Consider the following 27,817-nt stretch of genomic DNA (forward strand, 5'->3'; position numbering starts at 1 on the left):
TGACACGGTTAGCAGAAAGTCGCTTCACTCTATTTCTGCCTTTTTGTTTCTTATGACCATTTTTATTCCCCATGCCTTTCCTGGACTTAAGCTATTCATTGTTATCATTATGATTTTGTTCTTACTGTTTTGGTCTTGGGGTGGGGTTTGGAGGAGCGATATTTTGTTTTAGGGACTTTGTATCTCTGACTGACCTAGAACTCTCCGAGACCTGCCTGCCCTGCCCCCTGAGCACTTAGACATTATTAAATTTTTCTTTAAGAACAGAACCCTACACTCAAGTAACACAGTATCTGAGGGTCATATTTTAAAACATCCTTCATATTTATCGTGGTCTGTCTAAATCTCAGTTCACCAAGAGCTGAAAAGGCCTGGCTGAAAGGACCTGTGCAGTTGTGTCAGGGGCTCTAAATCCCTACTCACCCTTGGGGTTTCAAGTGCTGTGACGAAACACCATGGCCAAAAGCAACTTTTAAGGAACATACTGATTCTGTTTACAGTTTCACATCCTAATCCATCATGGAAGGCAGTCAGGGCAGAAACTCATGCCAGCGGGAACCTGGAGGCAGGAGCTGAGGCAGAGGCTATGGGGTCGTGCTGTTTACCAGCTTGCTCCCTGTGGGTTGTTCAGTCTGGTTTCTTAGAGAACCCACATCTACCTGTCCAGGGCTGGCACCACTCCTTGTGGGATGGGCCTTCTCACATCAGCCACGAATTGAGACAAGACCCCCACACATGTGCCTCTGAGGAGCATTTTCTTGGCTGTGGGTTGCTATGTCTCCTAGAACTCTAGCTGGGTCAAGTGGACATAAGTCTTGCTAGCACAGCTGACCTCCCCCAACCCTCTCTGTGCATTCTAAAGAATGGAGACTTTCCAGTGTATTAGAACGCCATCCTTTTCTTGTGGGCCATCTTATGGAGTCCTGAGATGTCTATGAGAGAAAAGCCATCCAGCCATCTACAGATGCCCACACTTCAGCTGCAGCCTTGTTAGCTGTGCCCTCAGCCACGCTGGTGCCTCTTTGCATTTTTTTTTCAGGAAAATAAGCAATAAGAGAAACACAGAAACTTACCATTTTAAATCCCCAACTCACATTCAGTTTAGGGATCTCTTTTTCTTTTTTGTACTCTAGCAACCCCATGCTAAGCAGTGGGATCAGTGATCCCCAAAACCGCATCTCTCAAACTATATGAAGCGATTACTTACTGGGGTGTTGGGAGAATGCAGGTCGCCAGTGGACTCTTCCTAATGGGGCAACTCATTAGCATCTGTGAGGAAGATGTGTTTCCCGTTTTCTATCCTTGTGCGGATACATGATTAAATGTGAACATCCATTATCAGGCGTGGTCGTTGCCAGAAATGTGGAAGTTGTTATGCTGTGGACACATAGAACACAAAGCTAGTTAGCAGATGACAACATTCCCTGGACAATCTCCAAAGAAACATCGCTCTTAATTAAGTAAGGACCCACTGGTGCACGGCAAGGACACGAAAGCGCCTGGAGCAGGGAAGCTTGTTCTTCTGAGGGAAAAGCAAGCCTGGCACTGGAGCCTTCTAGACCCAACTCCTATCCCGCGTGCACTTCCCTTGCCTGTAAAGCGGTGAGGCTGGCTGGTGTGGTTTCTAAATTTTCTTCAGGCTTATTCTGCATCGTGATTGGCAGCACGAAGAACCCTTGCAGCCCACTCCCACCCTGGGTGTCCTTCCCACACTCTCTGAACTGACTGGTTTGGTTTCTAGTCACTCTTAACAAGAAGACATTTGCACAGTCCACGAGTGATGCAGAAGCCACTGAAGATGGCGAGAGGAAGACGGGCACTGCTCCCCACTTCTGGAAGTCCCCATTCATGTCACTACAACTCCTGTGCCCCTCCCTGCCCAGCCTCCATGGCCGTCCCCTTATGACACAACATTCATTTCTTGCCTTGATAGCGTTCTGCTTCCTTGCCTTTCTCTGCAGCACTCTGTTCCTTTCTCCATGGACTTGGGTCTAGAAATAGGACCTCCATCTTCAGTTCTCACAAGAGCTCCAAGCCTTTACCCCTAACCCAGGAGGAATATCAAGGCGAAGCCATGGGCAACTGGAGAGGAAGTGGTTGAGCACAGGCTCCCCCATCAGCTCTGTGTGAGATAAAACATGGGCAGAAATAGGACTAAGCCTTGAGGAGATGCCCTCCTCCTTTCTTCTTAATCCCCTCCTTCCTTGGTCCACCAGGGAGAATATAGCCCACTGTGTAACTACAGACGGTTACTTCAAGACCATTGGTTCTCCACTATGATTCATAACAGTAGCAAAATTACAGCTATGAAGTAGCAACAAAGATAATTTCACGGGTGAGGGTCACCCTCACATGAGGAGCTGTATTAAAAGGGTCAAAGCCCTGGGAAGGTTGAGAACCATGGCTCTAGACAGCCTTACAGCCCTTGGGACTCGATTCTCAACTCCTTAAAGAATAGTTTAGATGCCCTGCCATGGTCCAGTTGGCTCTGGTCAGAGAAATGGTATAGCCCTAGGTAACCAGGACCTCTGCAGTTGCACCTCTATGGATTAAGTGTGGGAATGAGAGTCACCAGGGAGAGAGGAGTGCTATTTGCTTGAGAGGCTAGGGATGGTTCACTGGGAAACAAATATCATCTGACCCATCTTAGTCACAGGATAGGATCACTACAATTTTTCTTCACCTATTAGTTGTTTCACAGTTGACGGGCAAGTTTGCTAATCTTGCTCAGTTGGCACATCCTTATCTGCTCTTCATGCTCGCTGAGCTGGCCCTGCCTTGGCCACCAGTCACTCATCACTGTTCAGGAGGTCAAAGGTGTGGCTCGCTTGAAACACTGTGGATGCCTCTAAAAGCCAACAGGGCAGAGTCACTCCTGCTAGGGCAGAGTCAAGATTCTGCATCTGCTAGCTTCCTAGACGGGCTACTGATGGGACTGGGATGTAAGCCACCTAGGCCTGGACCTGAGCCTACCTCTGTGATACCTAGCTCACAAGAGAACATTAAAACAGTGTCACGGCTAATTTTGGTTGTCAATTTGCTTGTATTATAAAGAGCAGCCCTTGGTTCTCTGGACTTGGCGTGAGGTGCAGGAGCAGGAGGGTGGAGGTCAGGGTCTCATTCTTTTCCATAACTGACTTGAGTGTAGGCTGTCAATCTTGATCAGGGTTGACAGTTCTCTGAGCTTCAGTTGCTGTATATGAAGAATGAGGATGGGGAATTCCCCTGGTTGGCTGGATGATATGGATAGGAAATGTTTTGTACTCTCTGCTGACCCATGTCACCCACTGACTGCTTCATGGTGGTGAGCTCTGGACATTATTAGAATAGAATTCCGCTTTGACAGCTAAAGAAAGAGTCAAGGGTTAAAACCAGCCGGGCCACCTCCCGGCATCCTTGTGTGGCTGCCCTCCCCTGACCTCAGCTCTCGAATACTGCTGGAAGGTTCCTACATCCCAACCCGCTAAGCAGTTCTTTCTCTTGCCTCTGCCTTCTTCCAGATTGATGACACTGGCACATTCCAAGTCATTGTGGTTCCCTCCGGGTCTGACGAAGGGCCAGCGTTAGAGAGACTCCAGCGGTGCACTTTCTGCTATGGTGAGACCCACGGGGAGAAGTGAATTTGATCAGGCCTGCTCAGAGTGTTGAGTCCCCACTGGCAGGAGCAGCTGGAACTTGGCCATGGAAACATGCACAGCCTAGGGCAGGCCTCCCTGGGGCTCGGGACACACACTGGATCTTACACACACACACACACACACACACACACACACACACACACACACACACGGAGCCTCTCAGCTCAGCCTGCAGGGCCCTTCCAGTGCACCCCAGCAGGAAGGTTATACTCCTGGCCTCTCTACCTTAGTGCAGCTTCCAGGAAACAATAATAATTGAAAAACAGAACAAAAACCTTAGCCTGTCTCTTGCCAAGTTTTTCATGCTATAAAGTATTTTATATGTGTTTTCTAAATCTCAAATGTACACACACACACACACACACACACACACATATTCCTGGCCCCAAAGGCATTGGAGTAACCTGGCACCTTCCTTGCTGGTTGGGAACTGTTTTTCAGTGCACTAGGAGGGGAAGACAGAAACTCATCCAGGCATCTTCATAGACTCCCAAGAGTTAGGCAACAAAAACTTTGGCAGTATTGATTGTGGTGAACAGTCCATTGGTCTAGCTGGAACCAGTTCCTCTCCTCTTCCATCTGATGCCCCATCACCATGTGGGAACCGCTGGGGTCACAGGTGGTCACGACAGCAGGCAGTTACCAAGCTTCCGCTATAGTCTGTGCACTGTTGTAATTGTGCTGCCTGATGTCAGCTACTGTGGTGACAGTTCCGACTTCAACTACTGGGCTTCTTATGCTCCAAGCATGGTTTTAATTGGCTTGCATAAATTGTGTCAGCCTAGGCTTATAACCACACTGAAATGTTTGAACTATTATTAGTAACATTGTACAGATGAGGAGAGATCAAATTGAGAGAGGCGTGTGTTATTTTCCTCAGGGTCCCACAACCAGATCAAACCCAGGAAAGCTGCCTCCAAAGTGCCTTTAATTTTTGTGGAGTAAGAGTCTCATTCTATTCCCTGAAACTCTCCATTGAGACCTGGAGAAAGACAGGATGATACTTTCTCCATGTGCATCAGTGGGATGCTGGGGATTGCTGTGCTGATGACCTCACCTGGAGAGGGGTCGATCCTGAGAAGGGGGCAGACAGTTCCCAGATTGCCTTTCTGTGCCCCCTATAGCCCTGGATTCAAGCTTTTTGTTCATGCCCTCCAGGGGGCCGTGGATTGTACTGGGTAGTTTTGGAGCCTGGCGCTCTCCCTCACATAAACCAGCGAAGTGCTAGGATCCAGCCTTTACGATCTCAGTTGTGCCCCTGGACATGTCAGCTCCAACAGTGCGCTGATGTGCTGCACAGTCGGTAACTGTACATATGTGACAGGGGATGATGGGCTTCTGGCTCTGTGCCGTGGCTTCAACCCTTGTTTTGTCTCATAGGCATATAATGGAAGATATTTTGGCTGTCGTTTCCTGCAATTAAACCCCCACAAAACAGACCAAATGGGCAGCCTGCTGTCCCTGATTTAAGAAACGGCTCTGCACACAGGTGACTACTCCGTCATCTGACCATTATTCTGGCTCATAAAATTTCACTAAGCTTCAGTAAGGGACTTGGGCAGAGCCGTCTTTATCGAGTCTGTGAGCAAGCATGAAGATAGGAAGTTTGCTACACCCACAGGATCCGCATGCTGGCCATTAGATTTTTCACTTAATAGTTGGTATTTATGGTCCATGCTGGTATCTAAGTTCCATCCGTGTGCCTGTTACTCCATTTCTAACTTCCTCTTTGGTTTCTAAGGAACACAGTCTTATGCTCAGTCATCACATTTACTAACAAACTAGATGGACCTTCAGCATCTGGTCTGCCTGATTCCCAGTTAGTTACAAACAATTAGTTGTACAGAGAAAACCTGTGCTGACGTCTAACAGTGGCTTGTTCAGAGGTGACGTCATGTTAGTTATGTGATAAGATCAGAATCTGGGCATCCCAGCTCTCAGGCGAAGGGGCCAGCCTGCTACCTCATGTGTCCTTTTCTCTAACAATAAGGCATTGTGAGCTAGCTCAGGTAAAGGGGCTCGTCCCCAAAGATGATGACCTGAGTTCAATCCCCAGGGCTCTCGAGGAGGGACAAAACTGACTCCTGAAAGTCCTCCTCTGCCTCCACACACATGTGGGGCTATGTATACATATGTGTATAACAAACAAGTAAAGGTTAAAAAAGAAACACCATTGACTTCATATACAGAAACTTCTAGAAGCATAGTGCATCCATTGTGAATGACTTACTCCCCTGCTTCAGTGGGCTCTATGAAAATAGATTAAGTGAATTCTAGAATCCTCCCATTTCCAATTTATCATATTCCCCCATTCATTCATTGTGGTCACATTCAATAAAATCCAGTCTCTTTTTTTTTTCTTGCTATGCATGTATAATGAGAGAGGTATATTTATAAAAATGACTTGACTTTATGGAAGAGCATTTTTCATAAGGGGCACGAAGTTATGAACTCTTACTTAAGTTGAAATAAAAGTTATTTATTTGCATTGCCTTTTAAAGCTTAATTTTTAAAGATGAGTTTTTCACAGCTAGTGTCGTGACTAAGGCCCTTGGTTTAGCCTGCACACAGTCAACGCTAGAAGTGTGTCCTCTTACAGTGTTTTCTTACATCAGGAGATGAATTGCTCACTTCAAACTTTATAAGCACAACAATCAAGATTAAACTTCCATCGAACACAATTTAAAAACTGATAGCATAGAGTCAAGGACTCACAGTCTGGTATCAGATCTGGACATCTTGGTGATAAACTTACTCTTGATGTCAAAGACATAACTATTTTATGAGCAAAGTCTATATAGTTCTGACATGCTAAAATAGCTGAGGTAGACTCTTCCACTCATTGTCTCTATCTGCTGATTAACTCTAAGTGACTTGGTTTGCAGATCTATGCAAGCCGGATGCTTCTTGTGACCAAGCCAAACCACCCCCCATTCAGTCCTACCTGGATGCTGCGTTCCTACTGGATGGTTCTCGGCACGTGGGAAGTGCAGAATTTGAAGACATGAGAGACTTCCTGGAGGCCCTGCTAGATCACTTCGAAATCTCTTCGGAGCCAGAGACATCTGTCACTGGAGACAGGGTGGCCCTACTGAGCCACGCTCCTCTCGGCTTCCTACCCAACACCCAGAGGAGTCCAGTCAGAACTGAGTTCAACCTAACCACCTATAGCAGTAAGCGCCTCATGAAGAGACATGTGGAACAAGCAGTCCAGCAGCTGAATGGAGAGGCTTTTCTGGGCCATGCCCTCAGGTGGGCCCTGGACAATGTCTTTTTAAACACACCCAATCTGAGAAGAAACAAAGTCATATTTGTGATATCTGCTGGGGAAACCAGCCACCTGGATGCGGAAACCTTAAAGAAAGAGTCCTTACGAGCCAAGTGTCACGGGTATGCCCTCTTCGTGTTCTCCTTGGGCCCTGACTGGGATGACAAAGAACTGGAAGACCTGGCCAGCCACCCGGTAGACCAGCACTTGATCCAGCTTGGCCGCATTCATAAACCTGACCACAGATATGGTGTGAAGTTTGTGAAGTCCTTTATAAACTCCATCAGGCGTAAGTCATAAAGCTGTCCCTGTGCCTAAGAGTCTGCTCCGGATTCCCTAGCAGGGTGATGTGCTGTCATGCATTCTTGGACACCTCTTGTCTTCAAGGGCATTGCAGGGTCAGAGAGGAAAATATGTAATAATGGATGGTGGAAGGGAGGACACTCTGGCTCCTAAGCGTTTAATTTTCTGGCTCATCATTTCTTTTATGCCTCTGGTTCCTATGGAGAAGCAATCATAACAAGCAGCTGTCCACACATCAGTCTGCATGGAGAGGTGTAGTCTGGGGGTGTGAAATCACAGCCTGGACTCGGCTGCCGAGCCATGTAACACTAGCGAGCTGCCCTTTGGTGGGAGGGTTCTACAGTGAACACACAGAAAGAAAGAAGCCAGGGGAAACCAGAAACAATCCTTGGTTTTGCTTGGACAAGTTCCCAAGTCCGAGCTGGAAGTGTTAGGAGATATCGCTTTATCGGTCAGAATGAAAGGCATAGCTTTGCATAACTTCTTCTCAGCTTCATGACCTCTTAGGATGGAGAAGAACTGGTGCTTGTAAGGAGACAAACACGGGCTGTTTTTCTTGGAATGGGAGTCCAGAGAAATCTGCAGGTCATTTTAGATGCAGCAGGATGACTGAGGAGCCACGCCCAGATCCAAGGCTGAAGGTGGCGGGGCGGTGGGTGATTATATCTGTTTTCAGAGCCTGTGACTCTTGTCCGAGGAAGTGCAGATAAAGAAATGGGAAGGCACAGGCTGAAGAAGGCCTGAGCGAGTGCCTGCCTGGTTCCTAAGCTGTCATTGTATTGAGGCTCGAGGTGGGCTGAGGCTGCAGATGTGCTGAGCTGTGCAGAGAGGCTGCTGATGGGGCCGATGGCAAATCCCACTCAGTGAGTCTAGGGCCAGCACCAACTACCAGTGGGGCTGGTTAGACACGCAGGGGTCGGCCCCACCCCAGATGCTCTGAATCCGAATGTGTATCTCACAAGAGCTCCCAAGAAGCACACATACAAGAAGGATTTAGGAACCACGGGAGTAGTGAGCCCCCAGAGTGAGATTTATTTCCATAGATTCCAGAACAGAAACCCCAAAGAACAACTAAGGGCAAGGGGTCACCCTGAAGGAAGCCTTTCATAAAGGTTGAACCAAAGACCATTTGGTAAGTCTCTGAAAAACTCAAAAAGAAACATGCTTAATAAGGGCTGGGGGCAAGATTTGCCCTGAGACGTCCTTCCTGGTATCCCACAATTCTTCCTGCTGTTTCGTGCCAGGGCATCCAGTCACGTGATCAGATGAGGCAGCCCCTCCCTCTTAGGAAAAGAGCAGACATGTTTTAAGCTAAGAGCAGGTAGGACTCATGGGAAATACAGAAACTGCTCTGAACAATGGGCGTGATGCAGCTTCCTAAAGCGCCACCTTTAAAATACAGCTGCAAAACTGCAGGAAGTCACTTCAACCACAGGCCTACGGTCATGCCCATCCAACACAATTGTAATTACTAGCCATCTACTCTGAGCCACTGGCTGCACAGGTGCCAGGCTTAAAGGATAGACGTGGCCAGCTCTCCTCCGAAGCGTCGGAAGCCTTCGGAGTGCTTGTGACTCGTCTGGCACACTACCACATGGTGGACAGCAGAGCGTGGTCTGCTTCAGAGCAGCACATTCCCTAAGGGAAGCAGAGCTGCCGACCCAGCAACCTTTTAAGCACTGTTCCAACAAGAAAAGGAAACCCAGAGTCAGGTCTGCTGGGCCCAGCACACAGCTGCAACTTTGGCTTTTGAGAGGCAAAGGCAGAGACATTGCTGTAAATCCAAAGCCAGCCCAAGCTACTTAGTAAGACCCTACCTCAAAACAAAAGTCCTACATAAGACAAAACCTAAAGATCAGGTACAGCACAGTATTAGGCCACACTGCAGAGCATAGTACCTTTCTTGTAACAGCAGTTTTGATGATATGCACTGTTGCAGCCCAGGGGATGCCTGTTAGTTGGAAGAACACTACATAACCAACTATGTGTGTGCGTGTGTTCGTGTATGTATGTGTATGCCTGTGTGTACCTGCGCATGTACATGTGTGAGCTGGAGGATAGCCTCAGGTGTCACTCTTTGGGCACTGTCCTTTTGAGACAGAGTTTCCCAGTGGTGCAGAACTTGTCAAGCAGGCTGGGCTGGCTAGCCAGTAAAGCCCAGCGTCACCAGTAAATCCTTTTTGTCACTTCTCCAGTGCCAGGATTATAAGTACATGACACCAGGCCTGGCTTTTCCAGAAAGGTATTTGTTAAACAAATCTTTTTGACTTCGTGCTTTCAGGCATGTCGAACACATTTTTAAAATTTCTGTTTTATTTAAAGGCTTTGCATTTTCAAATGGATTAAAGCATGCTTTATTGTTATGAAAAATTAATACTCTTCCAAATGAAGTACGACGGTGAATTGAACCCACAGGCACATAGTTTGTTGCTAACATAAAGACCATAAAGGGAATATCCTGTTCCTTTTGCATTTTGATACACCATAAAAACAAATAAAAAAATACTCTAATGAGAATTCCTATCAAAGGCAAGAACATTATTAGGACTGCCTGCCTTGTGTTATCTTTCGTAATGGCTGACAACATTAGGAGCTCTAGGCATTTTAACGAAAAGTTGTTTGGATTCACCAACATATTCACTAGAGACTTCTTTTCCAAACTTACTTTGGGGGTTTCTCTGAGACATTTCTCATCTTCCATTGACCATCTTTTGATGGACATTGGGAACTGATGTGATACTGTACAGAACAGACTGACGGGGTGAGAGCTTGCTTCACCATAGCCTTTTCTCTTTCTAGATGGGATAAACCAGTATCCACCAGTCAACTTCAAAGGCAGGTGCAACAGACTCAGCTCTAGGGATCCGAAGCTGCCCCCACGCCAATTCCGAAGGTATGTTCCATGTGTTGGGTGTGACTTTTTAGGTAGATGTACAACTCTCCTTATTCCTCATTTCCTCCTCCTCCTCCTCCTCCTCCTCCACCCCTCCCTCCCTCCCTCCCTCCCTCCCTCCCTCTCTCTCCCTCCCTCTCTCTCTCTCTCCCCTCTTACCCATTTTAGCCAGTCAGAAACCAGTTACAGCATATTAAAATATGAATTGAGGGAACCAGAGATGTTTTTTAAATGACCGAGCAGATCTAGAAATATCCAAATAGAGGGTTTTTTTCCCCTCTTTTAAATGAAAAGTTCAAGTGTTGAAACAAAACACCCAGGGGGACACCCCAGTGGCAGCGAGCATGCCCAGTGGCCAGATCTTGCTATTTAAACAGCATCATGCACTCAAAGAGACGGATTTCTTAGTGCCTAAGACATGTCCAGGATCTGGTCAGGAAAAACCAACCCCAGCCCAAGACAATGGAGGTGCTCCAGGAAGCAAAACATAGTTTAAAAAAAAAAAACAGAAAAAGAAAAAAGAAAATCGCCTAGCAGTGTCGAATCTAGAGGGTGAGATGGACTGACTCCCACGGGCCTAGTGTTGGACAGCAAGCCAAGGAAGAAGGCAATGACTAGAAAGCACAGGTGATTTATTTAATGTATCGCTGTGTGTATGGCATGTACAGGAGCATAGGCACTAGAAAGCACAGGTGATTTATTTAATGTATCGCTGTGTGTATGGCATGTACAGGAGCATAGGCACGTGTGAGGTCAGAGTACAGCTTCCGGGAGTTGGGTCTCTAGTGTGCACTGTGGGATCCAGGGGCTTACCTCAAGTTATCGGGTGTGTGCAGCTGGTGCCACATGGCTCCTGAGGTGCCAGTGTTATATGTGCATTGTGTGTAGTCTGAGGTGACAGAGTGGGACACACAGTCATCACCTGTATGAAGTTCCTGCCAGAAATGCTTGGCTGGAGGTTAATGATGAGGTCATCACTGGGCGACCCCAGGACGTGGAATACTGTAGGCCTTACATCATGAATGAAGGGATAAGGATGAGTTTGGGCTGAGAGAACTAGAAACAGGGAAGCCAACTGGAATGCTATGAACTTTAATTGGATCCTAGGGTAGAGAGGAAAGGCTAATATAATCATGATTTGGAAACATCTGGGGACACTTGAGTATGGGCAGTACATTGACGTGATTGGACTGCATGGGCTTCCTGGGGTGTAGAAGAGAGTGACTTTAAGAGAAGCTTGATGAAGAATTTAAGAATAGCATGAAAGATGGTTGCAACCAAGGTATAGATGACTTTCTCTGTGTGTGATGTGTGATGTGTACACATGTACGCACCTGCAGAAGCCTGAAGTCAAGTGTCTTCCTTGATCAACCTCCTCATGTGCGGGGCATAGTCCCTCCCTGAGGCAGCCTGATGCTCTAGCAAGGCTGGCTGGCAGGCCTGCTTCAGGGATACCATCTTCACTTCCTGCCACACTGGAATTACATAGATTCTGGGGATCTGATTCTAATCCTTAGGTCATGTGGCAAACTCTTGGCCCACTAAGGTATCCGATAGCTAGGAGCACCAAGATAGACACCATTAGCAATAGGGAGGCTTGCTGTGCCTCCCTTGGACCGTGTGCACTGTGTGGTCATCCGGTCTCAGCAGGCATTCCCAGCCCGGATGCTAAGGACCCTTGAGAAGCTTCTCCTGCCAAGGAGGCTCTAGCTCCCTTCCAACCTGAGGCAAGCAGGGGAACTGTCCAGCAGCAAATGTTTCCTGAAGTCCAGCCTAAAGCGGCTGTGAAGCTAGTCCAAGAGGCGCAGGGCGCCCCCTGCTGCAGGTGCCTGGCACTGCGTAGATGTGACCGGTGAGGCAAGTGTGGCCCCTTGGAGGGACTCTGCAGGCTGTGCACCTAGGCTTAGCTCCCTGCTCGGCTGTTAGTTCTGAATTTGGGTTGTCTACGTGATGGAAAAATAAATCTTTCACTGTGGGCTTTGGAGCCTCTGCTTACTTGAAATCTACCTACTGCTGCCTCCCCAGTCACCAAGCATCTTCTGGTCCACTGGCCTCCCTTCCCGATTCCCTTCATGGGAGGCTGTGGGCAGCCATCCCTACATCCGCCTTTCCTAACCTCCACCCAGCCGTCCTAGCGGGAAGATGGTGGTATTCTGAGGCACTGTATCCAGCTCTAGCTAACTGACGAAAGGGAACCAGCTTCAGGGAATCTGTCTAGAAGCTGGCGGGGTCCCGAGCTGTGGGATGCGGTCACCTGAAGATATTGTGTGTCTCCACGCCAGAGTCCAACATCAAAGACAAACGAAAAACTGTCATGGTGAGGGAGGAAGAAACAGCCACAGAAGAAAATGCTTTTCCTCTGCCTCCTGATGCAGAGGCTTCAGTGTTCGCCCCACCGGGCTTGACAAATCTGCAGCCAGCTCCGACTGCAAAGGCAGGGATTGGTGCCAACCCACACACGCGAGAGGCAATTTTAGAAACTGCTTTGTTTGAGGAGCAGGATTGAGTGGGAAGACAGAATCCTCAGGGCGTTTGAACAGGGGATCTCTCCATCTCCACATGGTGCCGTCCTTACAGAGGAGGCCAGCTTCTCCTGTGAGTCTGGATGGCCAAGTGGCTGGGGCATCAAGGAATCGAGATGTGAAATCTATACCACTGTCCGTGAGCTCCCGATGATATAATCGCCTACTACTCCCAGGGCTTCTCTAAGTAACCCAAGATTCTGATGAGAGCACTCACGGCTGCTTTTGAAGCTCCCCTCCTGGGCCTTTCAAGAGAAGCAAGGCAGAGAGGAATAAGGGATTGAAGAGATTGCCTGCTATGCGCAGGGGCTGGCCAGACAGATGAGAGGCCATCCCGAGAATGCCGCGCACTGGGATTAAGCTGTGGATTTGAGGAAATGTGCAGAAGCTGGTCCGTAGCAGAAAGGTGGACTCTCGCCACAGGCAACCAAGACAGATGGCCAGAGTGTGAGACCATAGGGCAGCTTTGTGTAAGCACTCAGCTCTGCTTCAAGATTTTACTTTTACTAAAGACACAAAGCTGCCTTCATACTGTGCCAGACTCCAAAGCAGAGACAGGAGAGCCTAAAATGGTGGACAGTAAAAATGGACAGTCACCCCTGCTACACTAAGGACACATCCACTGCACATTTGCTTTCCAAAGTATATTTTCTGGATGCACAATATGCACACACACACACACACATACACACACCATGCATTTAGGAATAGAAGCAAGCTTATCTGTGCCCTCATCCTACTGCCTCAGTCAGGAGGCATAGCATGGCTGCCTCCCAATTATCTACATAGATGGAGGAATCTGTGATCACAAGGAATGGAAATCTATAGTCAGTACCTCTCCACTCCCATTTTATCTAGATCACACCAATCTTGCTATCTATATGCTTTACTAGAGGTAGGCTCAAGTTAAAAATTTGAATTATTTTACCTCCTCTCTGCCTTGAATACCTCTTGGAGTTACCAACCAGCAAAGTATTCTCCCAAACAAGACACAGTAGAAGAAAAAAAAAAAAAACTTATGTAGTCACGTGGTCCTTACCAAGATCCTTATTAAATGCTCTATCCAATACAAATGCCCATCTGTAACAAAAGACTAAACCTCAAAGCTAAGACATGGGCCCAGCACATAAAGCACTGGCTGTGCAAGCATTGAGGGATCCCCTGAATTGGATGAATTTGGATCCCCAGACCCCACGTAAGAGGCAGGCGCAAGGACACCTGAAGCTCCCGGGCCACTTGTTACCAGCCGGCTGTCTCAAACCAAAGCTGAAGGGGCCTGAGGACCAATACCAGGCGTCCTTTGCCTGCCACATCTGCACCCATGGCATGCGCATGCACAAGAACACACATATAACCCCACCCCCAAAACAAAACAACATAACATGTCTGACCCTTTGTGGAAAAGGTGCCAGGGTTGGGCTTAGAAGTAGCTGCCAATCTAATGATTTTTAAAAAAAGATTTATTTTTAGATACATATCTATATGGTGGGTGTGCGCACATGAGTATGGTGGCTTCAGAGGCCAGAGGTGTTAGATGCCCTGGAGCTGGGGTCAGATGGGTGACCTGCTCTGTATTACGGGTGCTGGGACCCAAACAGCCACCTCTCCAGCTGTGTCATCCTTACACCTAAGGGATGTGACATAAAGAAATGAGGGGGAAAGGGCGGGGAAACAACACAGGTGAGTGAGCCAAGCCTGACAACAGTGCTGTTTAGACTCAGAAGAAATCCTCTGCAGGGAGTCGCTCGCGCTCCTTTACCGAAGTGACCACTGCACGGTGGGTTGCCCACGGCCCAGCGGATGCACACCTACTCGGTGTTATTAATGACAAAAAGGACATTAAGTTAGGGAGACAACAGGATGATGGACACCCAAGGGAAGAGGAGGGTAAATATGACAAAAATCATTGTATAAATATAAGAAAATTTAAGATTTTAGAGAATTTCATACAAGTACTGCATCTTCATCACTTCATAGCTCCTTCCATATCTCCCTCCCAAATTCATGATTCACTATATGTGTGTGTGTGTGTGTGTGTGTGTGCATACACATGTATATACAACCTCTGGGTCCAGTTAGCATTGCCCATGTGTACATACATCCAGGGTTGACCACTTAGGACTGGACAGCCTGTGCAGGAGCTCGTCCCTAGAGGAAGCTGCTTCTCCCTCTCAGAAGCCACTGGCCACCTGTAGCTCTTCATCTAAGGATGGGAGCTTGTGACCTTTGCCCATCCCTGTTGGTATTCAACTGGTGGTGTCATCATGGTGGACCGGTTCTTACAAGCATGCTGTTGAGAGTTCATGGGTGTGTTTTCCCTGTCGTGACTAAGGGACACTACAAATCAGCAGGCATCCTGGTCCTCTGGTTCTTAAAATCTTTCCACCCTGTCACAATGTTCCCTAAGCAGCCCAGGAATGGCACTGTGGATCTGTCAGCTGGGGTTGGGTACCCCAGAGACATGTATCGTCTGTATTTTGAACAGGTCTGTTGCAAAAGGAAGCTTCTTTGGTGAGGCTTGAAAGATACACTTATCTATGGGTATAAAGACAGGCACTTAATAATTAGGAATTGTATTCACTTAGGAAAATGATGGCAGAAGATTCTCTAGAGTCTATGGCCTTTCCAGCCATGGGTAGTTGGCCAGGTTTACAGTAATAGGTGTAAATTCTCTCCCACGGAGCAGGCCTTATGATTAGATAGAGAGCTGTTGGTTGCCCTACAAAAGGGGCCATCTTGCTGGTCAGGTCACTGCAACTTTTAGGCTTTACACTGGGTAGGACTACCGATCGCTCCTCTCCCTCGGCAGCTTGCAAAAACACCTTTTAATAGTGAAAGCTGCTCTGCAGGCAGGCGGCAGGCAGGCAGGCGGCAGGCAGGCAGGCAGCAGGCAGGCAGGCAGCAAGCGGGCAGGCAGGCAGGCAGGCAGGCAGGCGGGCAGGCAGCAGGCGGGCAGGCAGGCAGGCAGGCAGGCGGCAGGCAGGCAGGCAGGCGGCAGGCAGGCAGGCAGGCAGGCGGCAGGCAGGCAGGCAGGCAGGCAGGCAGGCGGCAGGCAGGCAGGCAGGCGGCAGGCAGGCAGGCAGGCAGGCGGCAGGCAGGCGGGCAGGCAGGCGGGCAGGCAGGCAGGCGGCAGGCAGGCAGGCAGGCGGGCAGGCAGCAGGCAGGCAGGCAGGCGGGCAGGCGGCAGGCAGGCAGGCAGGCAGGCAGGCGGCAGGCAGGCAGGCAGGCAGGCAGGCGGCAGGCAGGCAGGCAGGCAGGCAGGCAGGCGGCAGGCAGGCAGGCGGCAGGCAGGCAGGCAGGCAGGCAGGCGGCAGGCAGGCGGGCAGGCGGGCAGGCGGGCAGGCAGCAGGCAGGCAGGCAGCAAGCGGGCAGGCAGGCGGGCGGGCAGGCAGGCGGGCAGGCAGCAGGCGGGCAGGCAGCAGGCGGGCAGGCAGCAGGCGGGCAGGCGGCAGGTAGGCAGGCAGGCAGGCGACAGGCGGGCAGGCAGCAGGCGGGCAGGCAGCAGGCGGGCAGGCAGCAGGCGGGCAGGCGGCAGGCGGGCAGGCAGGCGGGCAGGCAGGCGGGCAGGCAGGCGGGCAGGCAGCAGGTAGGCAGGCAGGCGGGCAGGCAGGCGGGCAGGCAGGCAGGCAGGCAGCAGGCAGGCGGGCAGGCAGGCAGGCAGCAGGTAGGCAGGCAGGCAGGCGGGCAGGTAGGCAGGCAGGCGGGCAGGTAGGCAGGCAGGCAGGCAGCAGGCAGGCAGGCAGGCAGGCTGCTGCCTCCAAATCAGGTCCAGTGGCATTCCTCTAAGTGCCCCTGTGCAAAGTGTCTTCAGCAATAGGCTCTAGCCTCCAGGTTCTCAGAAACAACCAAGAGCCAGGGCCATAGCCCACACTGCTATGGAAACTTGTATTCTCCTGACCAACAACTTGAAGGGGGTGGGGGGCGGGGGTCCTAAGCCTGAGACTGCGGGCTTTGCTAGCCGAGGGCATAGCTCTTAGGGGCAGCATCATCACCTCATGTAGTATACCTGTTAAAAAGAGATATGCACACATACCTGTATATGCACACACACATAGATATATACAGGTACACACACACACATGCCCATGCATACCTTTATTTTTAAATATACTTATGAAATATTTCTATATGGCTTTTGCAAAATTCTTTAGTGTCCTCTCCCCGTGATAGGCCAATATAAATCTCTACTTCAAAAAGTGTTTTAATTTACCCTGGAGGGGTGGGATGAAGAATGGGTGGGATGGGTTAGGAAGAAAGGTTACCGTGGAGCCAGCTGGAAGGGCTCGGCCTCACCTGTGCTGTTCTCTCGTTTTGCTGTGCAGCTTTGTTCCGGGACCACAGAAAGCTCTCCTCAAAGACCACGCACCAGAGGCAGCAAAGCTCTTTCAAGATAAAAAACGCCTTTCCAGTATGCTGAGAGGTGGCGGGGCTGCTATTTCAAGTCTTTCCAGAAGCACACGCTATACCTTTAAACGGGGGAAAGACGCGATGAAAGCTACTTCCAAGCTCGGTAAACGGAGTGATTGAACACGTCAGCCATGGGCAGACTCTTGACTTAGCGCCAGACCCACCAGGTCCAAGGACAGCTCTGGAAGGCAGAACAAGCCAGTGGCTGTAGGCGGTGACGCACCTCAACCGCTACACTCCTGGGATTAAAATCTATCTTGTATGTTTACTAAACAATTCCAGCATCACTATGAGGAGATGGAAGGACATACACATCTTGAAGTTGATTTTTTTTTTAACAGTGTAGGCATGCAGACACGGGCCGATGTAAACTCTGAATTGCAACCCTTTGCTCTGTCTTCCACATGCAAAGCCGTCCTTTTAACGTGCTGTGGCTTATGTCCTTTTAACGTGCTGTAGTTTACGGCTCATCTGTTTAATAAGAGGCCTTCGATGTCATGCAATTAGCCAACACTGACCTAGAAATGGGTGCTGGTTTTATGACATGGTTTTGGCCATCTGACCTTCAGGACATCCATCTCAGCACAGCATTGTCTGGGTAGACCGGGATGGCTTGGACAGAAGGCTGCCTCTGGCCTTCTAAAGTGGTTTGCCTGGTCCGGTAAGAAGCAGAGAGTAACCTTTTCCAGCTCTGTCTTCCTAAATTCACTGGGAAACGCAACCAATTCTCCAGGAACCTGAGTCAGGCTCATGGACTGGGTTTTCTATGTAGAGCCTCCTGTCAAGGCGTTTCAGTGGATTTCTGGTCTTTTTTCCCTTGCTTTGGTCATTTATTATTTTTTACTAATCCATATGTTCCTTAGGCAAGAAGAGTAGCAACGCAAACTGTCATGAGTTAGACTGAGTCCCTTTACCCCACCGGGCGGGCGGCAAGCATTGGGCTACAGTGAACATGGCATGAAGCAGGACTGGCAGAGCTCGGAATGAAACGGACATGAGCTTTGGGATGTAAGAAAAACCCCAAAACCTGGGTTCAATCTCAGAGCCCAGCCCCTCAAGTGTTCTATGGTGGCTTTGTCTCCCTGTTTATTTTTTTCTTCTTAGGGTAGGGGTGTTTTCAACAGCTAAATATCAAAGTGGCACTGCGCAGAGGCCTACCACCCAGATCTTACCTCAGTTTACAGCTTGATCCCCACTTACCAAAGGCACAGTCAGGCAGGCCACTGTCTTCAGAAAGAAAAGGGAGCTGTGTATGGGAAGTAGGTCCCTGGCACTGCAGGCCCAGAGAACACATTCAGATCTTCTATTCCATCCCCCTGTTCAGGAAATCTGCATGGATAAGCCATGTGCAGGAATTTTTTTAACCCTTTGTGCTGCCATTCCTGGGGCAACTGCATGGAGACAGCCTCCGGTGCCTTCTGGAAGCAGGAACGCCAGGAGCAACTGTCCGTTTGTACTCAGGTGCACATCAGCTTCATGTATCCTAAAGGTGCTCCGAGGCTCAGGAACAGTATGTGTTTCTGTACAGGAAACTGCCGGGCAATATTTAAGAGGTATTTGTAACAGCAGAGACTTTTCTAATTAACTCTGGTTGAGCAGATACTTTTCTACTTATTGTTGGAGATACTTTGAAAATGTTTTTTTTTTCCTGTGTCATAAAAATTGCTTGGTGATTAAAATTAATTTAGCATTTTGGAGTCATATTTTTAATCCTTAACAGGTTAAGGGTCTGAAGAATGCTGCAAATAGCTCATTAAAAAAAAAGTTCCTGGCTGAAGGTAGTGGCTCATACCTTTAATCTCAGCACTCAGGAGGCAGAGGCAGGTGGATCTCTGAATTCCAGGACAGCTTGGTTGGTCTACAGAGTGAGTTCCAGGCCAGCCAGGGCTATAGAGAGAAACCCTGTCTCAAATCATAAAAGTTCTTAGTGCCAGGGCTGGGTCAGCAGTTAAGAACTTGCTCCTTCAGAGGGCTGGGTTTTAGCTGAGTGGCTCACAGCTGCCTGTAACTCCAGCTCCAGGGGACTGGATACACATGTGCAGACACACACATAAAAATTAAGAATTTAACTGGAAAAAGCTAAGCGGAATCTAAACTTAGTAAGGTACATTCGTGGAGAGAAGCGCAGTGAGCGCTGCTGGAGCATCTTGTCTTGAACTGTCAATCAGGACTGACCCCAGTGGGTCTGGCTCCCGTTACCTCTACACTAAGCCAGCAGACTGTAAGTGCACCATCTGGGGGGCAGGTGTGAGTGACGGCAGTGAGTGGAGAACAAGACCAGCTGTTTGTCAACTGTCCCTTTACCCTCAGCACCCTGAGGCGCACAGCTTATCCAGCTGCTGCATGCCTGAGGCCTGTTCTGCAGGGACAGCTCCCCAGCTCCTACGGTCTCAATGAGCTCAGCACACAGGCTGTCTGGCCAGGCAGTGGGCATGCCAAGCTTCCAGAGTCTACACGGTCAGGTCAGAACCTTTGTGAATGACAAGCACTTCCTCATCTTTCTGCAATTTAAGCCATCCAGAAACACTGCTGACGCCCAGACTGCACATGTGAACTGTCAGGAACCAACTGCAGTTTGTAACAAGAGAGTGCTTAGAATATACTGAATACTCAACAAGCAGTGTTCTTCAGACTTGGATTATCTAGTCAGCCAGGTTTATTTCAGGTAACTAATTTCAAAGTGGGATATTCTGAACACCATAAACCCTTTTCTAAGAGAAGAGGTTGAAATGTGAAGAGAATTAAACTGCATAAAAATAGAAATCTGTTAGCTTGAAAAGTTTTGCCTTACTGGAAAAGCAACTGCAGGCCTCACAAAGCTTGGAATATCTTTACCTGGAACACTCTTCTTCTAGCATTTAGTAAATATCACCTTTGGAAAATGCAAGATTTTTTTTGGCAGATCCCACAATAATGGTGTGCAGGGCAGGGCCACATTGATCCTGAGCTGATACAGAGGAAATCAATTGGAACCAACTGTATAACAGTAGGCAGTGAACAGCAGAGATAAAAGTGTACAAGTACAGAAGCCGAGGCCCAGGAGTCCTCTCTGCTGCCTAGCAACAGCCCAGGTCAGAGTTCATCCCCTGCCTGTTTACTACCTAAAGTACTTCCCCAAACAAACCCCAACTCTCAGGATGCTTGAATAGAGTTTATTTGCAGTTTGAATAGCATTAATAATAACAAAAGTGTGTTTACATAATGGCTTACAATCATTTCCATAGAAAATAAACCGCTCATATCATCGTCCCTTTCTACACTTCTCCCTGTCCTGCTCCATCGCATCCAGCACTCCCAGCCTGTGCTATCCAGCCAGTTCTTCAGAGATGCACATGAACAAAGTCACCATGCCTACATCTTTACCCACTGTGGCTGGTGTTTAGCCATGAAACAGTTACACAGTCACTTCAAAAACCAGGCTTGTTCTCTAGAAGTCCTTTTTGTCCTGAGCTATGGTACATTTCTAACTTTACAGCATTTTATACAAATTGGCAGGATTTATTTCCAGACCTTCACAATCCCGTCTCTAGAAGCAGTCACAATGAAGCCCTGGGTGGTCTGGAAGGTGGCGATGTCTGTGATGATGTCATGATGTCCCACAGGCAGAGACTCTGGGCCCCTTCGAGGGGTGTCATCACTCGGTCCCACCTTCTGCTTGTTCTGAATTTCCTGTTGGGTGGGGTAGAAGTCAAAACAAAGGCCTGAGGTTAAACCTGTGCCTTGTCCTACCTTGTTTAAGGTTGTTAAAACAGAGAGTGAGTCCAAAGTGGCCTGGGTTTCCGATCATCAGACTACAGGCACAGCCACTTAAAACAGATGGCTCAGTATAGTCTACGTGAGTATTAATGTGGAAGGAAAGAACAGATAGATGCTTGATAGTCTGGTATTTTAAAATACGGATGGGCCAGAACACATGATATTCTCTATCAGTAACATGCTTTGAAGGGCAATGGCTGCACCAGGACCGCAGTCTCCTGCTTGTCAGCTCTGTGACCCTGGACAAATGACTTCCCTGTCCCCAACTGTCCCATCTGCAAAAGCAAAGCAGTAAGGCGCTTCTTTAATGCATTTCCTTGCCCTTTGTGACACTGTGACAGTGGTGAGGTGCAATGGTACATATACCTGTCACCCTGAAACTCAGGAGGGGCAAGGACAGTGACGGAGCTGAGGCCAGACCCTGCCTCCATGCCCACGCTTCCCACCCAGACGTAAGAAAAACCAAATGCTTGTCTTAGTGTCAAAGGAATCTTGAAATATCAATCTTGATCAAAGGCATTTTTGTGCCTACAAATGTTAGAAGAAATAAAGTTCCACACCTGGACGACCTCAGTGCCTTCTATTATCTTCTTGTAGTAGGATACAGATGGGGAACCTGTACTTCCGGCAACAACATAGGACCTCTCTGGGGAAACCAAGTCCCAGAACCTAGGGGAGAGGGAATAAATAGTAATAAAATCTGCAGTGTATCAAGAAGAGATTTCTGCAGAATCAATGGCACAATATCCAGGCTGTCATGTTTCAACCTGAGGACCCTTCATGACACTGCACCTTATTTTCATGTCCGAGCCAGCGGTTAGCAGGATAGGGTTTCCATCTGCAGGGCTGCAGTAGATGCCATGGACACTGTGCGGTGAAGGCTGGAAAGACAGAAACACATGGTCACATAAAAGACAAATGACGTCATTTTTAGTAGAAGTGAGTCAACTGTCAATAGCTATACAAGCACTTCATCCGTCAGACATATAGCCTGTGGAATTGGACTCTCATCTTTTGGGGGAACTTCAGGATCTAACTGCTTTGAAGGCCTAGAGGACAGAGTGCTTACACAGCACAGGCAAGGCTCTGAGCTCAGTCTCCAGGGTCTCCTCAAGCTGAGCATGGTGGTGCACACCAGTAGGTACAGTGCTCTGGGAAGAGGCAAGAGTCACCAGCTCAAGGTCAGCTTGGGCTGCACTCTCTGGTCCTGTCACAAACCGTATAAAACCATTACTTCAGGGCTTCTTTGTATGAGACCTAAGTAAGGGGTGTGTGAGAGAAGAAACCTTTCCTACCTTAGCTTACTTGCCAAGATATTCCTGGAAACACAAACAGTAGACAAGAGCATTCATACAAGGTACGGACGCTCAATTTGCTTTGGGGTTCTGGCCCAACACTAAATCTAGTTGTTTACTCTTATGGTCTGACCAGGAGCTATGGCTCAGTGACACACACAGACTCATTCACAAGAGAACCAGAGCACAGATCATTAGCCTGGGAAAAGATCAAAATTCAAAGTGTATTTTATAGTTAATGCATACAGCTTTTCAGACCACCATGTAAAGGCAAAAATCCTAAGCCAGGGGAACCCCTGCATATGTAAGAAGACTGCATTCTTCATTAATAGGCTTTGCCTAATTTGCATCTACAGGAGCTCCAATGTGAGATCACAAACAGCCAATGGAGCAGGCCCTGCAAGCTAAAAGAATTGGAAAACACACAGCAATGGTCACATAATGTTCATGTTATTAAGAACACAAGTTAGATATAACTAAATGTGTAATAAAATTCATGAGAGATCATGCTGGATAAAGTGCCTAAAGATGCTTAGGACAGAGGTAACAATCATCCTTTGCAGTAAACACCGGTGACATACCTGTAACTCGGACAGTGGAGGTGCACTGCTGGCCCAGAGAGTCAGTCTCCTATCGCCAGTCTCCATGTCCCACATGGAGACTTCATTGTTGCCCTGAACAGCTGAGAGACAATGGCAAGAACTGTTAGCTCTTCTGTCACATCTTGGTAGCAAAAGCAAGACAGCCTGTGTCTATTTCCAACCTGCAAGAAATACTAATACTCTTAAAATAACATCATGACTTATCACCAGACTGGGTGAGTTAAAAAGTGTTCTTGATAGCCCAACAGTTAATATATATGCTGCACTCCAGCCAGGTACTGAAGAGACTATGGGGCAGAAAGGCAAATCATAGCTTTGCCCTCAAGAATGTACAGTATAGAGAGAGAAAGGAAAAAGACAAGACCCGTGAGACAGCATGATGGCGAGAGCGAGCAAGCGCCGAGCTCCTCCTGTACTCAGGCCGAGGAAGAAGCAGCACATCTCGTGAGCTGAGTCGAAATGTTCTAGCCAGGCCCAAAAAAGCAGCAGATGCCGCAGCAGGTGGCCGATTTCAGGCAGACTACAGAGTAGGCAAGAAATATACATGCGCAAAAGCCCAGGGTGTTTGGTGGCAGGATTTGTGTGAGAGGGAGGGGAGGCCAGTGGGAAAAGCAGAGAGCATGGGCTGACACACTCTGCACTGGGTAATGATGCCGCCGGCGGGGGCCACAACTGTCCCAGGACTTAGTCACATGTCATGCACAGAGCTGGCACTATTCACTGGCACTGCTATGGGCAAGTGTGAGGCTGGAGCAGACAAGGGGGTGGTAGGAAAAGCTTGGGAGTGAACGGCACATGCCACACTCTCAAGGTTGGCCCGCATGAATAGCACTTGAGGGTCCTGTACTATCCGGCTCCTACGTGTATTTGACCCTTAGCAATCTAAAAATAAGAAAATCGTCCTCAAATAGTTCAAGTTCCTACTCCTAAGAACCTGTAAATGTTGTCTTAAAAGACAAAGTGATTTTCAAAGATATAATTAAGAACCTTGAAAGGGGCCAATTATTCAGGATTATCCAATGGGCCCTAAATGCCTTTAAGAGGGAGGCAGACTTGTGACTAACAGCAATGGGCCTGTTATGCTTCTGCCCTGAAGAGAGGACATTGGCCAGTGTAGGAAGAGAAACAGGGAAGTCTAACCAGAGCCTCCATGTGGCCCTGCGACCACGATGGCTCCACCCACAGCACACAGCTCATAAGTCACCAAGTATGAACAGCCTTGGTAGGGGAGAAAGATCACCTCATGCAGCCTAACTCTATCCTGCACCTCAAAATTCACTGCTTGGGATTAGAAAATGGCTCATTTGGTAAAGTGCTTGTTACACAAGCCCAATGACCCATTGCTGATCCCTAAATCCAAGTAAAGAGCCAGATGCAGCAGCGCACATAATCTATGTCTAGAATCCCCACATCCTTACAGCTGGTGATCGGTGAAGACGAGAGACTCACTTGGGAGCTCTAAGTCATCTAGCCTAGAGGACATAACTCAGCAAGAGAAACAACAGTGGCTCTGCCTCAGAAACAAGGCAGGAGAAGTAACTCCAGAAAAGGTCTCTGCCCCCGCCCCCCAACGTCACTGTTCCTCTCCAGGCTTTTCCGGCCAATGTCTTTGTAAACTCCAATATCCAGACCTCCCAAACACCTCCTTCCACGCAACTACTAAGCACACATCTTATGCTGTGCCAAGCTCTCTGCCCACGCCTTTGTAACGGAGCCTTTAGAGAGAACCTCCCCTTGAACAAGCTTGTCTTGTTAGAACCCTAACTGGATGGAAGAGCCCACAGGTAGACCCAAGGTAGAACCGGCTGTTCTGTGGTGTATGATCAGTTCTTCCATCGCTATGACCCAGCAGAATGACTCCGGGGTTGACTTTAGCTCACTCTCAGTCCAGCACGGCAAGGAGTAGAGCAGAGCGGCTCCCACCACAGCTGCCAGGAAGCAGGAGAGGCGCGGAGCAGCTGTGCTGGCTGCTGGAATCCCTGCTTTCCCTGCTTTGATTCTATCTGGATTCCACCATGTGAGCTGTGCATGAGAAAGAGGAGGACCAAAGGGAACCCTAAGATTGCCAAAAGCTCTTATCTATCAAGCTAAGTTGTCCTGCCAGACTGTGTTCGATGCTTCACTTCAGTTCTTGAACTATAAGGTATTTTCAACCATACTTTATAGGTAAAAAATAATAATTTCAAAGATATGTCCAAGTGAGGCTGGAGAGAAGGCTCAACAGTGAAGAGCGCTGGCTGCTTTTCTAGGACTCAGGTTTGCTTCTAAACATCCATAAGGCAGCTTACAGTGGTTCCTAACTCCAGGCCCTGGTGATAGGACACCCTCGTCCGGCCTCCAAGGTCACTGCACACACACAGTGCAGACAGGCATGCAGGTAACACACATATACACATTAAAGACAACTCAGGGACCAGCACAGAGTGTCCATGACGGAAAGGAAGAGATGTGTGAGAAACACAGGGCAGGTCAGAAAACATGACAACTTGGGAGGAGTCCACATCCCTTCTTACATTCCTAGGAAGACCCTGGAGGTCTTAACAAAAAATAGGGGGCACAGGAGCTGGAAAGAAATGCAATGAAAGATGAGAGACGGTGGAAGAAGGGAGTGGGCAGAGGGAAGGCTGATGGTGCGTGTGGGTTTGCAACTTAAACACAATGGTGAGCAGCTTCCAGGTTAAAGCAGAAGCAAGCACATGATTCAGATGTAAAGTAAAAACTCTGACAAGAGAGGGTCTCAGCCACGCCACACAGTGCAGCCCCGGCCCGAGTGCCAGCCTGCTGCTTACCTGCGATCACCCAGGACTGGTACAGGGGGTGCATGGAGAGGCGCCGGATGCGAGCTCGGGAGGGATGACAGTGACTGGAAATCGGCAACTGGAACCGCATGTCCCAGCACGCCATGGCACCGCTGCTCGTGCCTCAAATTTAAAAGGCACAAACCATTAACATTGAAGCAAATCACACACAGCACTGCATTCACAACTATGACAGTATTACCTCTGAAAGAACACATTTTTTAGATTTTTGTTTAAGGTGGGGGGGTCTCATTATGTCACCCTGGCTGGCCTCAAAATCCCAGAGATCCACCTGCTTCTACCTCCTGAGAACTGGGATTAAAGAGATGCACAACCTCCCCTAGCTCTGGATAAATTGGTTTTAGAACTGCCTTGGTCACTTCTGGAAAGGCTTTGTCGCCAGGCCCAGTGTCAGAGGCCTGTAATCTCAGCTACACTGGAGGCTGAGGCCTACCTGGACTAAAAAGCAAATTCAAGCCTGGGCAACTTGGTGAACCTATGTTTCAAGATAAAAACTAAAAACAGGATTGGGGGCACAGCTGAGCAGTAAAGCACTTGTTGGGTGTGCACGACCCCAGTATTGCCAAGAAAGGGAAGAAAAAAAGGCTTTGTTCCCATGAGGCTGTCTCCACAGCTTCAAACAGCACCCACAGTTGCCAAATACTAGTAATAACATGCTTATCATAATGCAATTACAGTACTGTCTAATGAATGCGAATTTAAAATGAATAATTCATTAAATACTGACATTGTTATTAACTGCCAAAGGCACCCACAAAACCAAATGCGGTTGAGAGGATGAGGCTGAATCTGCCAGCCAGAGCATTCAGACTGCCTGAGATCATATAGCATCACTGATACCCAGTGATTACGGCAAAGTCCAGTGAGAAAATGGTTGTGTGTGCATCATTAGCTCCTAGTCATCTCCATGTGTCCTCTGTTCCACAGGTTTCTGTAGACAGGTATGGGTGTCCAACCACACAGGAAACGGGCTGAGCACCCACACGATCATAGCATTCTACTACTAATGAAGAATGGACCCCATGGAACAGAGCCCGGCAGCAGAGCAGAGCAGAGCACATGATTGGGTTGGTCTCCAGTTCCACAGGAGGGCAGCTGCATCTCTCCATGTCTCTTTGCCATACTCCACAACAGTTGCGACAATAGCCACAGTGGCACCACTGCCTCCTCAAAGCTGCTCAGGGTGCCCATGACATCATTTTCCTTTGTAAACCTGCTAGCTACGCACTATCCGGTGTTATGAACTGCTTTGGATGCTGCCATCTTCCAATAAGTCAAACTTAATTCAGTAAAAGGTAGATATCTAATGATGATGCAGTGTAAACTAAGGACTCCCGAAATCTAAACTCAAGGACAGAAACCCTTAACTCTGCTAGGTATGGGGGGAAGAAGAAAACCTGGCATTTTCAAGGAGCACATCGGAGCACTCTGCAGGGGAGGGGCCTGGGATGGAGCTCTGTTGGCCAAGTTCTTGCCTACGATACAAAGTCCTGCCTCCAGCTCCATGAGCCAAACACTGGGAAACAGAGGCAGGGGGACCAGAAGGCCAAGGTCATTCTCAGGTAGTTTGAAACCAGCCTGAATGCATTAAGACCCTGTTTTAAATAGGAAAGAAAACAAACCCGCACAAAACGCTGTGGGAAAAACATGACTTTTGAGGAAAGGAAAGGGGAGACGGGGCAAGCCATGTCGTTTCTTGGAAGGAATATGCCTTACTGACTGACAGAACAGTGACAGCATATAGAACTGTCAGTATAATGAGTGACAATGTATTAGGTATTTCAATTACTATAGATTTTAAATATTTTTGCCACAAAATATGACAGATTTCTTAATTACCTGTTTAATCATTCATCAATATAAGCAGGTATCAAACTATCACAGTGTATCCACTAGATACATAGTAGTACTGCAATTAAAACTAGAATTTTCATAAATCATCAATCCCACTCACCAGTATACCTGAGAAAAATCAAATTAGAGTTCCCACAAAAACCTACTTATAAATGCTTATAGAAAATTTATTCAGAAAAGCCCCAAACTAGAAACCATTCCACCGTCCAGCTAGATAATGGCTGTGCAGTACACAAATTATCTATTTTAAAAATGAAAAATAACTTAAAACTCTGCATACACGAAGGCAATCGGAAAGTCTTATGAACTGCATGTTTAGTGACAAACCATGCACTGTGTGATGCCCTGTCTGTGGCATTCTGGAAAGGGCAAGGTACAATGGAGACTAGATGAGTGGTTCTACCCTGGTTAGACAACAACAAAAGCTCCCGAGGCCGTGGTGGAGGGGAGGCCCTGGCTC

At 48.3% G+C, this 27,817-nt stretch overlaps 2 protein-coding genes across 2 annotated transcripts in view; one reads left to right on the plus strand and one right to left on the minus strand.

The window, feature by feature from the left end:
- The window catches only part of Col6a6 (collagen type VI alpha 6 chain), a 135,993-nt gene extending 117,293 nt beyond the window's left edge, over positions 1–18,700 (plus strand). Inside the window, exons 35-38 of the mRNA XM_052187444.1 lie at positions 3,501–3,597; positions 6,524–7,195; positions 10,009–10,102; positions 16,947–18,700. Of these exons, the coding sequence (XP_052043404.1) occupies positions 3,501–3,597; positions 6,524–7,195; positions 10,009–10,102; positions 16,947–17,151 (1,068 nt within the window). The 3' untranslated portion in view covers positions 17,152–18,700. The remainder of the gene's footprint in view (positions 1–3,500; positions 3,598–6,523; positions 7,196–10,008; positions 10,103–16,946) is intronic.
- Positions 18,701–20,169: 1,469 nt separating this feature from the next.
- Positions 20,170–27,817, minus strand: part of Pik3r4 (phosphoinositide-3-kinase regulatory subunit 4) — a 53,604-nt gene continuing 45,956 nt past the window's right edge. The window contains exons 16-20 of the mRNA XM_052187445.1: positions 25,474–25,605; positions 22,664–22,764; positions 21,580–21,668; positions 21,348–21,456; positions 20,170–20,700 (exon numbers count right to left, since the gene is read on the minus strand). Of these exons, the coding sequence (XP_052043405.1) occupies positions 20,530–20,700; positions 21,348–21,456; positions 21,580–21,668; positions 22,664–22,764; positions 25,474–25,605 (602 nt within the window). The 3' untranslated portion in view covers positions 20,170–20,529. The remainder of the gene's footprint in view (positions 20,701–21,347; positions 21,457–21,579; positions 21,669–22,663; positions 22,765–25,473; positions 25,606–27,817) is intronic.

The sequence above is a fragment of the Apodemus sylvaticus genome, chromosome 7 (genome assembly GCF_947179515.1).
Source record: "Apodemus sylvaticus chromosome 7, mApoSyl1.1, whole genome shotgun sequence".
In the NCBI taxonomy this organism is placed as follows: Eukaryota; Metazoa; Chordata; class Mammalia; order Rodentia; family Muridae; genus Apodemus; species Apodemus sylvaticus.